This window comes from Primulina huaijiensis, unplaced genomic scaffold (genome assembly GCF_012295235.1).
Source record: "Primulina huaijiensis isolate GDHJ02 unplaced genomic scaffold, ASM1229523v2 scaffold40231, whole genome shotgun sequence".
Lineage (NCBI taxonomy): Eukaryota > Viridiplantae > Streptophyta > Magnoliopsida > Lamiales > Gesneriaceae > Primulina > Primulina huaijiensis.
In genome coordinates, this window is record NW_027359501.1 from 141653 (window position 1) to 158279 (window position 16627).

The window sequence follows — 16627 nt, forward strand, 5'->3', positions numbered from 1 at the left end:
CAACACATTAAATCGTTTCCTCATGATATTTTTTAGGTGGAAGTGCATTAATCCATGATTTCTCATAGCTTAAAAAACCGTGTATTTCAAAGGCGAGGAGAAATTGATGCAAGAGCTGAAATAAGCTCTTATTTCGTGTAGTCTAAACTATCCAATTATTGGCCGTTCTCCATTCTCCTAGAGTGTGCATTTGGGTTGAGGTTGTCGAAATATGGTTTTCAAATCCATATACTTTGTCTGGATATGGTGATTAGTTTACGTGCTACGTTTCTTAGATGTAGACATGACTATTTTACATATGAATTATATACTTTAACAAATATTCGTACATTGTTTTTAATTCGTGGTTGTTTGATATTTATTAGCTTTTTTTGTTTGTTTGGCTTAAAAAAACAGAAGAATTCACCGACTATATTCTAAGCAGGACAGCACGTGCCACCAAATAAGAATTTCACACAAAAAATGTATTAAGATGATATTTTATTTTAAAATTGATATTACGTTTACTAAGTATTACTAATTATCATTAAGTAATTGCTAATTTGTTTTTCTTATAAAAGACGTATTTATTATTATCATTAGTTATTATTTAATGAGTAGAATTTTTTTAGTTTACCAAATAAATACAATATATAGAGATTTTAACCGCGTTACGTTCGCTTTGTAATCTTTGTTTCGTCTGAAGAAAATCAACTCTCCGACCCAAAAGCATGGCGAATTCCTCTCCTGCAATCCTACCCATCTCCAATCCCCAGCAATCCACCGCCAATACCGCCGACGGTCAGCAATCCTCATCAGCCGTTCGCATGTACTTTGCTGGGATCTCTGAAACCGTCCGATCCGGCCTTGCCAATCGTCGCCCCTGGCCGGAGCTTGTTGATCGATCCGCCTTCTCCAAGCCTGAATCCATCTCCGAAGCAACCCTCCGCATCCGCAAGAATTATCAATATTTTCGCATCAATTACCTCACCGTTGTCACCGCCGTGCTCGCCATCTCCCTTTTAACAAACCCTTTTTCTCTTATCCTCCTAGCGGGCCTCCTCGCCGCGTGGATGTTCCTCTACCTCTTCCGCCAGTCCTCTGATCCTCCGCTCGTCGTCTTCGGCCGCCAATTTTCGGATCGCGAGACTCTTCTCTTCTTGGTCATCTCCACCGTCGTTGTTATCTTCCTCACTAGCGTCGGATCTGTTTTGGTGTCGGCTCTTATGGTTGGTGTTGCGATTGTTTGCGCGCACGGTGCTTTTAGGGTTCCCGAAGATCTTTTCCTTGACGAGCAGGAGCAGAGCACGGGTGCTTCTGGATTCCTTTCTTTCTTCACCGGGGCCAATGCTGCGATTACTCAGACTCAGGTGGCCGCAAGGGTTTGAGCATCATTCTTATGACGGTAATGAATGGATTTATTAGCTAATTAAGGGTGTTAATATCTTTAATTTGTTGATTGAAATATTGAAAGATTCACGCGACATCAGATATTTTGAAAATTAATCTTATCGACTGATTCACGCGATATATTCTTTTGTTGATTGGGACTGTGTTTGGTAATTTCTTAAAGTGCATTGCCGTGGATGCTTGATATATAACTTTATATGCTGATGCATGTTCTTTTATTATGGTCTGTTTTATTTTTGCATCTGGTTCTTGATTGTCAACTTTGTTGCGATTGTAGCTTATTTTACAAAACTAATGATAGACCTAGGATCCCAATCTTGAAGCAATTTTGGGTTTTTTTTGGTTAAGTGCACTAACTAAATGGGTCAGTTTGGCACATTACACCCTACTTTATTTTGGCGGTTTCTGTCATTATATTAGATTTTCTTTACTCCCTTGTTAAGTTATTAATGGTTTTACTGGGATTTCTGTTCTGGACACTATTTTGGGACTTCGTATTCTCTAATTAGCTAAAATTTTCATATATGATATCATTTCAAAAATTAAATTTTCAGGTGCGATATGCAAATTAATTTAATTGGAGGATGCAAAGCACCAAAATCTGGTCCAAAAAAAAATAGCAAGACCTTTAAAAAACTTACTGCTGGGAGCAAAGTGTCAAAGAAACTCTAATTTAATGTTGGCATCTTCTGAAATAAAATTTTAATGGTACAATGGGTAAAAGTGATCTTTCCAAGTGTGCACTACACCAAACCTTGTAATTCTGCAAAGTTTGAATGTGTGAATCGCATAGAGACCTTATGTTGTGTCAAAATGTCTGAAACTCATGTACCATTGTTCAGTGAAAGCAGGCGACGATGTTAATGCAGCGGCCATGTCCGAGTCGCATGCCAATTCACTGCTGACTAAGTTGACTATTGAGAATTCACGGGCATTTGCAACCATCTAGGGTTAATGATATCACGGATCTACAATCATGACATAGACACACAATATATATTATTTTCGTTTAAATCATTAATTTTATCTTTTTTGGTATTTTAGGTACGCAGGCTTTTTCGCCGGATTAATATAGAGGAATAGTTATTTATTTATTTATTTCTTAAATAAATCGGGATATGATTATAGTCTATATACATTCGGCATTTTACTCTTATTTATTTTTGAGTAAGTTTTTTGTGTAATAGTCTTACATATCTATATCTGTAAGACATGTTGGTCTGGTCTATGCTTCCGATAAAAAAAAGATTTTAATATAGAAAGTAATATTTTTCACTCAAATTAATATACATTACACAATATTTTGAGAAAGAATATAAGCATATTTATCGTTTTATTACATTCAACCAATACATTTGAATTCAGTAACTGTAATTTCTATATAATTTCATGAATATGTGAATAAAAGTCGCGTGTGCCACACAAATCTTATTGATGGCCAGTTCATCTATTAATTTAATTAATAAACGAATTTTATTGGGGTTTATATGCTCATTACCTGTTTTTGTATCTTTATATTCTAGCATATTTACCCTGAATATTTATTGGGGTTTATATGCTCATTACCTGTATTTGTATCTTTATATTCTAGCTTATTTACCTTGTATCTTCTATGTATATGCTACAGGAAATGCAGTGTTTTTCATCGGAACACCATTACAAGTGTTTTCTGGAAAATTTAATTTGCTATAACTTATTTCCTTTAATTGGGTTTCATATTGGCATGTTGGATGGATTTTTGATCTGGACAGTATGACAGCATCATCGGTCAATTGCTGGATTTGTGCTTTATTTTGAGATTGCTTTTGAGCGCAAAATCGTTCAGCATTTTTACTGTTACGCTTCCGACCCTTCTTGATTGATAATTATTGCCCTGTTTAATCAACAATATTATATGACTTTGTCATTTATTCCTGATATGTAATGTTCAGATCCTTAGTTATCTGCCTTTTCCATTAGTAGAGTATTTGCCTGTAGTTAGCCTCTCATGACTCCTTCACATGAACGACATTTAGATGATTTATGGTTTAGATGACTGTTCCATTGTACTAACTTGAATTTGGTGGCTTTAGTTTCATGTATTTAGTCGGTATATTTTTCAGATTTGTGACCTACTTTTGCACAACGCAGATCACTTTCAAGTTGAATGTTGGTGGTCCCCTACTTTTTCATTAAAAAGGTTGGGTATATTTTTGTTATTACTGGGTGAATAATCGATCGTGTGTTTGTAATTTGAATGCAGGAACCGCTCAAGTTGTCAACAAATTGATGTGAAGTCTTTCAAAAATGTACGTGAAACAACAAATTTTGAGTTAGCTTTCTTTGTTCTGTATTTCCAATACAACTATACTAAATGCTAGATACATTTCCTTTCAGTTTGAATTGTAAACTTTGCAATTCGCTTAGTTTTTCTTCTTTTTTTCCTCTTTGTAAACACTGTTGTAAAGCTGAAACACAGATTTGAAGATTAATTTGGATTCAAGTGTGAGACCTGCGATCTTTTTTTTGAAATGGTTTCTTACTGACATAAATCATAGTATCTTTCATTGAGAAACAGTGAACTTCTCTTTTTCTTAAGGTCCTTTGTACTTGGTCAATACCTGCTAGAATTCTATATTGCATTTCAAGCTCAGCTTTGTGTTTTAAAATTAAATAAAATTTTAATTTTAATCGTAGCCATGAAAAAATAATAATTTCGCTCTTATGGTAACTGAAATTGCTTTTTTTCTTTTATATAAAAAAATATATGGTTCTTATATATAAAAATATTGTTTGATCCAAATTGCTTGACCAGCTCGAATCCACATGATAACCAATGTATGTTTTCTTAAATCTAAGAAATATATATAATATATAATGCTTAAACAAATTATAAAAAATAATGAATTAAAAAAATTGTTTTTATCAAAATTAAAACTGACAGCACAAAATTGTAACGAGTGAAAAAGAGTAGTGAGAAAAGTCAATGTGATTGCAACGGTTGAGTAGAAAGAAGGCAGCCTACAAGAATATAGTCGTTATCAATATTATTGGGAATTTCCAAAATTCTATTAATGTTTTTTGTGACCCAAAACATTTACAAGTATAAAACTAGCCGTTGAGATTTATTAAACTTGAAACCATTTATTCTAACTCCCCGCTCTAAAAAAAATCCAATCTTTTCTTCTTGAACAATATCCTAGATTCCCTCCTTCACCCTTAGAGAAAAATAAATCTGCCAAAAAAAACAAAAATCGGAGCTTGCATGTGATTTTCTTTCCCATTTTTTCATTAAACTAACTTGAACTAGTTACTAGTTCATGGGTGTTCGAATTCAGGTGCCATTTCAATGTCGGAATGGTTCAGATGGGTTTTCAGGCTGTCTTATTAATGGAAATACTGGTCGGAGCAGGGCTGATTCGGATACCGAGATAGAAAAATGGAGGAAACCCCACCTCCTGCTCTACATTTTTCTTGTGCTATTTTCTGGTCTGGGGCTCGTTTCGGGTGAGAAATGGGACGGGGTGATTGTGACGCAAGCAGATTATCAAGCTCTCCAGGCCATAAAGCACGAACTGGTCGATTCGAAAGGGGTTTTAAAGAGCTGGAATGACACCAGTAACGGTGCTTGTTCTGGTGAATGGACTGGCATCAAGTGTGTTAATGGACAAGTTATAGCTATCCAGCTTCCATGGAAGGTATTAGGCGGCCGAATCTCAGAAAAAATTGGGCAACTTCAGGCTCTCCGACGTCTCAGCCTCCACGACAACTTTCTTGTTGGTCCGGTGCCAACGTCCCTCGGTTTCCTTCCCAATCTAAGAGGGATTTATCTTTTCAATAACCGGCTTTCGGGTTCGATCCCTCCATCAATTGGTAACTGTTTGGTTTTACAAACTCTTGATCTTAGTAATAATCAGCTCATTGGTACGATTCCTCCGAGTCTTGCAAATTCCACAAGGTTGTATAGGCTTAATCTGAGCTTTAATGGCCTTTCTGGTTCTATTCCATCAACACTTTCTCAGAACCCTTCTTTAACTTTCCTTGCCCTTCAAAATAACCATCTTTCTGGTTCTATCCCTGATTCTTGGAACAGAAAAAATAATAACCATTCTTATAACCTCCAGTCTTTGAATTTAAGTTACAACCTAATCAATGGGAACATACCCGAAGAGTTTAGTAATCTCTTGAAGCTAAATTCCATGGATTTATCAAACAACGCAATCACAGGAACCTTTCCTTTGAGGCTCACCAATCTCTCTTCTCTTGTAACCATAAATCTGGAAAACAACAATTTAGATAGCCAGATCCCAGAATCAGTCGAAAATTTAAGGAATCTTTCTGTTCTAAACTTGAGTAACAACAAGCTCAAAGGGCAAATCCCAGGGACCATTGGTAACATCAGCACTCTTACCTTTCTTGATCTTTCTCGCAATAATCTCTCAATGGAAATCCCAACTTCCTTGGTGAATTTACCCAATCTTGATTCGTTCAATGTTTCGTACAATAATCTTTCGGGAACCGTCCCATCTGTTCTTGCAAGTAGATTTAGTTCGAGCTCGTTTATGGGCAATATTCAGCTGTGTGGATACAGTAACTCGACTCCGTGTCCTTCTCCCCAACCCGAAAATCTGCCTTCACCAGAAAAACATCGCCGAAAATTGAGCTCAAAGGACATAATTCTCATATCTGCTGGAGCTCTTCTAATTGTCCTACTAATTCTGTGCTGTATTTTGATGTGCTGCTTGATCAGAAAGAAAGCAGCTTCAAGAAATAGTAAACCAGGTGGTGTTCTGGCAAAGGCAACTCCAGCAGCAGGGAATATAGCCGAATCTGGAGGCGAAACAGGAGGAAAATTAGTACATTTTGATGGGCCTTTTGTATTTACAGCTGATGATTTGTTGTGCGCTACTGCAGAGATAATGGGAAAGAGCAGTTATGGAACAGCATACAAGGCAACATTGGAGGACAATAATGTAGTTGCTGTAAAAAGGCTCAGAGAGAAGATCACTAAGCCACAGAGTGAATTTGAAAGCGAGGTTTCAGAGCTTGGAAAGATTCGACACCCAAATATCTTGGCCCTTAGAGCTTATTATCTTGGACCTAAAGGGGAAAAGCTTCTTGTCTATGATTATATGCCTAATAAAAGCCTTGCTTCCTTTCTCCATGGTTAGTTTACTCACCCGAACCATTATTTATGCAACTAAACTTTTGTTTTCGTTAGCTAACCATCACATTTTCATTCGTTGTATGCAGCTAGAGGGCCAGAAACCAACATTCAATGGCCAAAAAGAATGGCAATAGCCATTGGCATAACCCAAGGACTTTACTATCTCCACACCGAACAAGATATAGTACACGGAAATCTTACCTCAAGCAATGTTCTTCTTGATGAGCAAAACAATCCTGAAATAGCAGATGTAGGCCTCTCTCGACTAATGACTAGTGCTGCCAACACGAATATTGTAGCCACAGCGGGCACAATGGGATATCGTGCACCAGAGCTTTCCGAGATCAAGAATGCCACCACAAAGACCGACATTTTTAGCCTCGGGGTAATATTGTTGGAGCTCTTAACAGGGAAATCCCCAAGCGAGGCCACAGATGGGCTCGATCTGCCTCAGTGGGTGGCATCAACAGTTAAAGATGAATGGACTCATGAAGTTTTCGATGTGGAGCTTATGAGGGATGCACCGAATATAAGCGATGAATTATTGAGTACTTTGAAATTAGCGCTCCATTGTGTCGACCCCTCGCCCACAGCCCGGCCTGAGGCTCATCAAGTTCTACAGAAACTGGAGGAGATAAAGCCTGAAATGGACACCAATGTTATTCTACCATCTTTCTGATGGTGATACAGCGGCAGTGAGACAAAAGTTGAGTAAATTTTGAGAATTGAAGTGTTTACTATATTATTTTATTCTTTGGTGTTAATAATTTTGCCTTGAAATTACAATAATGGATCTTTTTTCAATAGTCACTCTATGTATGTATGTATATGAGGTTGTATTGAAATTCTTTTGCTCATGTAATTTGTTCTAGCTAAATACTTGTGAGAATGACAATATATATTTATATATTAGATGTTGTGTTAGAAATTATGAAATATAAATATTTTTTTATTTAAATTAAATGAATGATGTATTGATTATTTATTTATTTGATATAGTTTTTCACTTCTTTGTTGCTCAGTTCCTCTTGTCATTCCCATAGATCTCCGGATGCATAAAGGTGCACAATGAGATTTTGCAGCTCAATTCTGTAACACAATAAGTTTTGAGAATGATATTCTTAAAGCTTGCTGTTAAATCGCTAGGGACTTGATCCTCCACCATTACCTAGTGTTAGCTGGTATATTAACCTCCATTGATTGACGGTTTTCTTTAGGGGCGAAAAAGTGTGCTGTTTTGTAGCAGAAGGAAGGGATTTCAGAGAAGCATTTCACATAACTGTATATTTTTAGAAACTTGAAATACAAGTGGGATGGATTTAAAACTTGGATTTGAAATCCTCACATCCAAATAACTCGCGTTGTTCAAAATTTTCCCCACTTGTTTTCTGCGTAACCATATGAAATCACTCAAACTAAACTTTGCAATAATGAAGTGCACGCTTGAATGGAAACTGGAATTTGCATTGCATAACTAAACCAGTTTACAAGACCTGAACAATACAAAATAACTAAATTTTCGAACTTGACAAATCAAACTTAAAAGCAGAGGTGGGAATATTATGTTGATTTGTTCCCTGTAGAAGGCAAGCCGTTCGATTAAGGCCAATGAAAATGAAGGTATGGCTTGCATTTAGATATTGGTCTTCTCTCGGGTATAACAAGTTGGTGCACCTCGATATAAACCACTGAGAGTTCCGTAAAACAAATTTGTGTTCGAAACCACCCCTGAATTGATGTAGGTCAGCCACCCAAAGAAAAAAACTCTGGTGGCGTTTTTGCCTAAACCCAGAAACCGCAAGGATCTTGAAATGAGCTAAAGGACTCAAGTGTTGTCTTTTTCATTATCTGGCCAGAGCAATCTCCATGGTCCGGTTCTAGAGCTTAGCCTGAAATTAACAACCATTTAGTGGCATTGCACGAAGTTAAGAAGCATGAATATAAGTAAAAGAAAGCAAGAAATTAATCAAATTTACAATTATGTCATTCAATCTGAACTTGAAATTATCAAATCCTAGCTTGAGCTCACGTAGAGCTAGATAATCAAATTCAATTAAACGAAAGTAGCTTGAACTCAAACACTAATCGAGCCAAACTCAAGCCCCATATAGTTCAGTATTCGAATTTCTGGTCACCTAAAACAATTTTAGAATAAAAAAAGAAAAGTAATATTTAACTCGATTCCATTTGTTTATACCCCAAAAAGTCACCTGTCCAAGAGAATTTTTTTATAGTCATTTTTACCTGAAAACACCAGCGAATACACGAAAAGTCATAAATAGAAACAGCCCACTCCAGACACCAGTAAGACCAAACAGAGGAACAGTCATCAATATGAAAACTGAAGAGATCAGTCCGACCAGAGCCTGTTCATCCAAGCGAAACCAGATTATTTAGTAAAACCGTATCTGATGAGGGATCTACAAAAAACCGTAAAACAACATTACCAAGGAATATGCAGCAAATCCAAAGTCTGAAACCCCATAATAAAGCCCATCAAGAACAAAAGCAATGGCATTCATAGGCTGAGATTCAGCAACAAGTTACAACACAAATATAAGTGATCAAACATGTTTCAGTAAAACAATGGCACTGTATCCCTGATACACAGGATTCAAGAGATATAACAGTATTAGAATCCTGTATTTGATCCTCTTCGAGCAATCAGTACCATCTCCTGTGCTCGAGGCAAATTCAGGAAGAATTCCGGCAGAAATAAGTTATTCTTACCAAGGTTCCCGATCTGGCTATTCCAAAAACTTCTGAGTCTGGACTAAATAAGCTAGAAAGAGCACCGAATCCAATGAACAAAATCACAGCCAAATCTAGGCCCATGATTAAACCAACCTGATTAAATAATCAAATGTGTAAAACATTCAGTAAGGTAACCATTTGAGTCTGTCAACGTACAATATATATTTAAAATGCACAAAAAGTTATAGAAGGTTAAGAATCAGATGGTTTGTACCTGCAGCACTTTGTAAACCAGTTGCCGTGCCAGACCATAGTTCCCTTGAGAATAGTCACTAGCAAGTGGAGCCTGTAAAACCAATGTCAAGGAAATGAGAGAATTTTTGGGGATAGCTTAATTCTCCTCAAAAGTAACTCCAGAGGTGTTGCCTGCATATGTTTTATTACCTCCAAAAAATCTCAAGTTTTTACCTGCCCTACAAGTGCTAAACCATCACTCAACAGAGATAAGGCCAACCAAACTTTAAAACAAATCTGATGCCCAGAACCTTCATGCGCAGCTATGGATGTAGCTAATGTTGTAGTCATAAGAACTGCTATAGTTCTTCCTGTCAGGAGAGCACCTGGGAAATGAAATTAAAAAGAAATGTCGACAACTGACTTTGGCTCATATATTTGACTGTTTCATGCCAGTCAAAATGTTTCTTTAGCCACAGCAGTGATAAGGATGATTAAGTATGGTTTCAGACCAACAGTCCTACTGTATTTGACATACCCGGACATTATGGGATCATTTTTCAGCTACTTACTAAGTTCTAATTTTAAAAACAGCAAGTGTTCCCCAAAATTCTTGCTTTGGCAACGATTCTTTCTGATCACAGATTAACAGCAAAATGGCTTGTTTCTGGACGACAAATCCCCCGAGTAATGCTGATGTCAAGAATAGTATCAAACAAATTATGGCAGTAATGAGGCACAAATGAGTCGCCTATATAAATACCCCAACATAAGCTACAGAATTCTGAAAAGTATAAAAATCAACATTGGCACTAATTACAGCGAGGACAAGAAATTTTTGGCTTAGATAGACCCAGCAAAGAAATATTCAAATTTTCAAGCTTTCTTGCTTCCCATTTTCAGTCATTCACTTCTTGAAATTACTCATTTTTTTTTATATAAAATATGAATAAACACGTTTATGATTTAAAATCATAAAATCTTGAAAATATGAAGTAAAACATGTTTTAGCACCAAATGATTGGTCTAAATGTGTGTTCCGGTTTACACGTTTTGTTCTACTCCAAACGTGGTGAGATATGATCATTGTTACTCTACCTAATAAGGTGGGAAATTATTGTTCGAATTTCTTCATATATGAGCCTTAGTGTTCTAAAAATTTATTTTGAGTTTTTTAGGATATTGCTGATGACACGGTTTTGGATAGGGGCGTGACACTCATGCTCAAGACAAAATGCTTTACAAATCTCGTTATCATGTTTGTTGGATAATCTAACACTGAAAATGAATAAATATCAGATCCTTCCATGGAGTTTCAAATGCAAACAATCTCTAGCTCACATCTGTCACGACTTTAAGCAACACATTTTCAGGTGAACTGTTAATCCTATGTAATTACCAAAACAAGAAACAACCATTTGGTAATCCACGATTTTTTTGACATTTTTTTTTACCCAAATGGCCAACATATGCGGTATCTACCAGAGAAGCAATAGGGTCAGCAGCAAGAGCCAATGTTGCTGGCAGTGCAATCGACAATATCTTCATCCCAAGCACATTTAATTTGAATGCACTCCTACAAAACGCCAAAATGCGTCACCCGCTAAACCCAATAAATCCCAACAAAACTTCAGAAATACACGAAAAATAAAGCACCTTAAACTAAGCACCAACACTCTTCGAAACAGAACCGCCAGAAACATCATCCAGTTCTGGGCTAGGATCCGCGTCACACGCACACCCACTGTCCCGATTATCCGTCACCAGAGAATTCGCCTTTCCCGGCACGTTATTGGAGCTTTTGGTAGCTGGCAACTTCTGAATTTTCCGAAACCGAGAAGAAAAATGATAGGCGCATTTCGTAAAACACTAGTACTGTGAAAAGATTTGATCGGGAAAACTACTGTAATGGTTGAGACTGAAGTGGCAATAAAAGAGAAAATGGCCGTGGCAATGGTGTATGGAATTAAATGCCATTGATGAATCTTTTCAGAAGAAAGAATCTTGGGTGTATGGATCTTGGTGTAAGCGGAGCTGGATAAAATCTGTGTCGTTGAATTTTAACGGCTATGCAATTTCAGATAATGAAATATCCAATTACTGTGTCATACATTAGTAAGGTAATACGGTTGGAAGTAACCGATCACCGTGCCTTCGTCGTCGTTATGGCCATTAAAAAAATAAAAATAGAAAAAACAAGGTAAATATTGTGTTTTTGATCTCAAGTTTCTTCGTCAATATTTTATATTATCAAATTTCAATCTTATCAGGCGTGAAATTATAAATATCAAAGTCACATTAGCATATATCAAAGTCACATTAGCATTTATTGATGAGTCTCACGTAGGGGTGTGCAATCGGTCTATTCGGTTACCGACCGAACCGAATAGACCTATAACCGATTTAACCGATTTTATTTGCAAATAACCGAACCGATCGAAATATTTATAGAAACCGAATTAACCGCACCGATACCGAAATAACCGATATTTTTTAAAAAATACGAAATTTAACCAAAAAAAACAATGAAGATCTTATAAATAACAAAGAACATTAAACAAAAAATACCAATAATAAATAGAAATATTGAAGCTAAAATCATCGTATGAATGAGTTTCTTTTCTAATATATGAAAAGTTGGGTTTCCTTCGAATGTATTTTTAATGTCCATATACAACTTAAATTAATATATATACTAATTCGATTAATTCGGTTTAATCGAATTTTTCAAATTAAAACCGAAACCGAACCGAATTAACCGATTTTTTAAAATTTCAAAACCGAACTTCCGAATTAACCGAACCAAATTTCCGAATTAATTCGGTTCGGTTAATTCAGTTAAACCGAAATTTTGTCGGAAAAATAACTAAAATTATCAAAATAAAATAACATATTGAAATTTGAAAACACTGATTTTATGATAACTCAATTCTAATCTTTGCATCATATTCATGAACTGAACAATTCGTTCTCCTCACATGTAAAATTTATTAAAATTTCCTGATTTATAAAAATTTTTCGTCATCAATTGTAAATATAACTGCAAAATAAATGGAGTTGTAGAGAAATGAGTATGTTTTAGATTCAAAGCTGGACATTGTAATTTCAAATGTTCTTCTCCATAAACCCACAAAAAAAAAAGTTTGACTTTTGTTTAAATAATGATAAATTTTAATCTAAATTAAGTTCTCATTAAAACTTATAATTGATTACGTTAATTTGCAAGGGTAATTCAGACAGAAAATATTGCATTTTAATTTTAACCACCCAGTGTGTTTTTTTACTTTTTTTATATAAAAATTCTTTAAAATGGATTTTTTTTAAAATAAAATTTTAGTTGATGAATTTTGTAAAAATATAATTTTCAGAAAAAAGTTGGGTTCAGATTCCCAAATTTTCTTACATTCGTACATATGAAAAAGGTCTACTATATTATAATATATAATTCTTTTTAAGATTTCTTAAGAAGTCCACTGCTTCTGATTCCTGCATGGAAAACGGGGTAAATCTGTACCAATTCAGGCCAGGATCGAAACTCATCGTTCGTTGATTTTAGGATACCCAAAAGAAAGGACAAATGATAAGAAAAAGGCATAACTCAGAAATAATAAATTAAATAAAACATCGAGCATCAATAAATGGAAAACGAACGATTATGGAGCGTGCAGCCCTTCTCCAGTGTACCTTTCCTTTTCCTCTGGTATGCATGAAAAATTCATCAAGATCTCGAAGCAAAGACAGCACGAAGAAACCGTGAAACTCAAGATGGATAGCGCCGGTCGAGATGATAGTCGGATCAGGCGCTATCCCTCCTGAGCTTCGCGGGTTCGCCATACTAATTTAATCAAGCAGAAAGCCGCATCAATAATATTATAATTATTATATCGATAATGTGTACATATTGTTCAAAAAATGAGAGAGAGTTGGGGGAGATATGAATGCGAATGGGGGAGTATTTATAGCAGGAAAGTAACGTGGGGATCGGCAGATGGTCGTCGCCAATTACTTGTTCCCTCGAGGAAGAGCTCCCTCCTTTGGAAATTTTTGACTGGATTTTATAATCTATATATACAAAATCTCATATTTTAAATTAATAAGTGTAAAGTTACAAGAAGCCTGGAATTATACTTACAAGTCAGTTTTTAGGTAAGTTTATTTTAAGTGGTACGTAGCATCTATTCAATAAAATATTTGAAAATTATACTTAAAAGTTGAAAAACATTTAAAATAAGTTTTTACGAACACTGTCTAACAAGATTTTGGCACGCGGTTTTGGCGCACACAAATTAATTTTTAATAATTTTTTTTTTGTAAATTGCAATTAATAAATGAGAGTAATTTTCTTATTCAAAGTTAACGTTTGGGTTTATTTATTTTTTGTTATGTTTTGTTTTCTTTTCTTTTATACCTATAATGGCTTATGGAAAATGTATATTTTGAGAAAGAAATATCTGATTTCTATTACCATAACAGAATCAACATGGTTAGTCTCATTATTGGGGTGTCTCTCTCTTCCTCGGCCACCCTAGTTTATTTTCTGATAATGTTCTGCTCTTCGTATGTGCTTAAATACTATCACGCTCGAACCAAAATGATTATTTTTTTTGGGGGGGAAAGGTTGCAACGAGGACTTTGGTTACTACATATATTACTTCTTCGTCTCCAACCAGCAAATTTTTCTACTAAGTCTATGCCAAATGATTCATTCACTAATTTTTTCGTATCGAACTAGATGTTTCGCACCCTCCATAACCCAGTTTTAAGGGCGCCATTATCTTCTCAAATCGAGCAAGAATTAGTGCTGTCAAAGGTTGAAAGAACTATAGCTTATTACTTTATAGAAATTTTTGGAAACTTCTCTTGTATATATGATGTACATACTTAAAGCATCGAGAATTACACTTTCTTTCATATTTTTCAGTATTTGTGTGGTTGAATTAGAGTTAAAGGTCCAATTTTATTTTCTTGCTTCATCATTATAACTTTCCCTTTTTCCCACTGATCTTCGGGATAATTATGATTTACGAACACAAAATCTTTGGTCCTTTTGGTCCTTTTCATATCTTAAGATAACAACTTATAATTAATATAAGAATAGTAAAATATACCCCGTCATCTCATGTTAAACATCGAAATCTTACAATTAATTGGTCGTCTTTTTTGTTTTCGGAGAAATGAATCGCATTACTCTTGAATATAATAAAGTAAAATTTCTTGCAACGTTTGACGTCTCGAATGCTTGATCCCAAAGTCATCGGATCAACGCCCACTCATATCCCAAATACTCGGAGGTTCCAAGGGAAAAAACTTTTAATCATTATACTTAGTTGATCACCAAAATTTTATGTGAAATTAATACATATGTATCTCATGGCATGATTATTTTTGTAAAATTAAATAAGTGTTTCTAACTTAAATAAATAACAAAAACTTGTGTGATACGATCTCACAAGTCGTATTTTGTGAGACAGATCTCTTATTTGGGTCATTCATGAAAAAATATTATTTTTTATGCTAAGAGTATTACTTTTTATTGTGAATATCGGTAAGGTTGATCTGTCTCACAAATAAGATTTGTGAGACCGTCTCACAAAATACGTACTCTAAATAAATATAACTAAAATAAAACACGGATACGACCAGACAAATTTGAGAGGCTCGTACCCCTATCTAGGTCCTAGTTTTAGGCAACAGCCCAAATCTTCGAGTGATCATGATTTCATTCAACAATAAAATCGAAGTCAGATACGACTTGTGTTCAGTAATCGATAAAGTTTCCATCTTTTTGTGGAAAATTTAAATATTTTATTATTTTTTAGATATTTAATACATAAATAAATATTAAAATATCAAATTTTCTAAAAATTAATCATTTATGATATTTTTATTCGAGATCATATAGATTTCTTTGGCTTTAATTAATAATAGGTTTCTCAAACAATTGGGTACTACCAATCGGATACAATCTTAAATAAATACTAATAATAATATATAATATCTGTAATGATAAAAATAATGAGTCTAAAAACTATAAACAATCGCTGAATTGTATTCGCAAAAGTAATTAAATTCGCATAATCAATCAAGACATTCAACTATTTTCTCTCAAATCGAAAATATAATAAATCAATTTGACATTTTTTGTGCCATAATTGATCTATTTAGTGCACTTGAGATATTGTCAACTCAATCATTTTATTCGACGGGTGGGATAGGCTAACCTCACTTTAAGTTGAGTATGCTTCTTGTGAAACGATCTCACAAATCTTTATCTCTGAAACGTGTCAACCCTACCGATATTCACAATAAAAAATAGTACTCTTAGCATAAAAAGTAATATTTTTTCATGGATGACTCAAATAAGATATCCGTCTTACAAAATACGACTAGTGAGACTGTCTCAAACAAATTTTTATCCTTTTAAGTAATATTTGATGGGTTGGAAAAAATTATTAGAGAATTTTTGCTACTTTTTTCTAATTTCTACGAATATTCCGTATTCACACATTGATTGACTATCGAATAAAATTTTAATTAATGATGGAAAAAATCAAATATTAATTAACTCCAGCGGTAGGCCCAGCAACTGGCTGGATTGGTGAAATATATGTCAGGGCCCCTTTTAGTGTAATCAACTTGCCAAGTGATATCTGTTACAATTTCTTCTTTTTTTTTGTTTTGGTTATAAATGTAATTTTAATTTTCCAATATCTCCAAATTGTATTCTCTCATTTTTCTAGCTTTTATTTTATTTCTTAAGTAAAATCCTCAAACTTTTCTGAAAATTATAAAAAAAACCCATAAAAAAATCACAAAATAATCCCTATAATATCCTTCCTTATAAACTGCAATTAAAGTCCATATGCCGTAGCCAATAAACTTTTTTCTAATTTATTATCCCATTTTGATATGTGGAATATATCTGAAATAGAAGAAATAAATATTGAAACAGAGGTCTGAGATGGTCCGAAAAGATGTGGTGGAAGCTCTCATGCACGAACTTTTGTCTACAAACTTGGTGTTTTATGATGGGAATATATTTATATGTGGGGTGGGGTGGGGTGGGGTGGGGTGGGGTGCATCAATTTCAGAATTTGCCGGTTACACGCTTAAACCCAAAATAAATAGTTTTGAATATAAAATTTGTCTAATTATTTTTTAAAT

The 16627-nt window shown here is 34.7% G+C and overlaps 3 protein-coding genes and 1 long non-coding RNA gene across 6 annotated transcripts; 2 read left to right on the forward strand and 2 right to left on the reverse strand.

Annotated features, from left to right (window-relative positions):
• The first annotated feature begins 625 nt into the window (after nt 1-625).
• LOC140969065 (PRA1 family protein B4-like) lies at nt 626-3877 on the forward strand. Of its 3 annotated transcripts, none has more exons than XM_073430280.1 (2): nt 626-1384; nt 3017-3610. In XM_073430280.1, exon 1 carries the CDS (start codon nt 711-713, stop codon nt 1365-1367), a length of 657 nt encoding a protein of 218 aa, XP_073286381.1. In that variant the 5' UTR covers nt 626-710; the 3' UTR covers nt 1368-1384; nt 3017-3610. The 3 variants fall into 3 exon arrangements, with proteins under 3 accessions (XP_073286381.1, XP_073286382.1, XP_073286380.1); XM_073430281.1 differs by lacking the exon at nt 3017-3610 and adding an exon at nt 2232-2489; XM_073430279.1 differs by lacking the exon at nt 3017-3610 and adding an exon at nt 3632-3877 and having other exon boundaries at nt 628-1384.
• On the reverse strand, nt 1391-3156 carry LOC140969068 (uncharacterized). Its single transcript, XR_012173871.1, has 3 exons — nt 2956-3156; nt 2527-2887; nt 1391-1692 (listed from the first exon to the last, which is right to left on the reverse strand). It is a non-coding gene; the product is annotated as an uncharacterized lncRNA (long non-coding RNA).
• A 389-nt stretch (nt 3878-4266) lies between the features above and the next one.
• On the forward strand, nt 4267-7446 carry LOC140969098 (probable leucine-rich repeat receptor-like protein kinase IMK3). Its single transcript, XM_073430318.1, has 2 exons — nt 4267-6534; nt 6622-7446. The coding sequence occupies exons 1-2, from the start codon at nt 4689-4691 to the stop codon at nt 7212-7214; spliced, it is 2439 nt and encodes an 812-aa protein (XP_073286419.1). The 5' UTR covers nt 4267-4688; the 3' UTR covers nt 7215-7446.
• A 537-nt stretch (nt 7447-7983) lies between these two features.
• LOC140969069 (protein DETOXIFICATION 44, chloroplastic-like) lies at nt 7984-11622 on the reverse strand. The gene is made up of 8 exons (XM_073430286.1): nt 11120-11622; nt 10918-11039; nt 9698-9849; nt 9504-9575; nt 9266-9382; nt 8983-9060; nt 8780-8901; nt 7984-8424 (listed from the first exon to the last, which is right to left on the reverse strand). Exons 1-8 carry the CDS (start codon nt 11167-11169, stop codon nt 8361-8363), a joined length of 777 nt encoding a protein of 258 aa, XP_073286387.1. The 5' UTR covers nt 11170-11622; the 3' UTR covers nt 7984-8360.
• Between the last annotated feature and the right edge of the window lie 5005 nt (nt 11623-16627).

Excerpts from the sequence above, each read along its gene's own strand:
- LOC140969065 (XM_073430280.1), top strand. The coding sequence starts at position 711 with ATGGCGAATTCCTCTCCTGCAATCCTACCCATCTCCAATCCCCAGCAA.
- LOC140969098 (XM_073430318.1), top strand. The coding sequence starts at position 4,689 with ATGGGTGTTCGAATTCAGGTGCCATTTCAATGTCGGAATGGTTCAGAT. Across the intron at positions 6,535-6,621 it reads CCTTGCTTCCTTTCTCCATG|CTAGAGGGCCAGAAACCAAC; the intron begins GTTAGTTTACTC and ends CGTTGTATGCAG.
- LOC140969069 (XM_073430286.1), bottom strand. The coding sequence starts at position 11,169 with ATGATGTTTCTGGCGGTTCTGTTTCGAAGAGTGTTGGTGCTTAGTTTA. Across the intron at positions 9,850-10,917 it reads CGCATATGTTGGCCATTTGG|GTGCTCTCCTGACAGGAAGA; the intron begins GTAAAAAAAAAT and ends TTCATTTCCCAG. Across the intron at positions 9,383-9,503 it reads TGGTTTACAAAGTGCTGCAG|GTTGGTTTAATCATGGGCCT; the intron begins GTACAAACCATC and ends TTATTTAATCAG.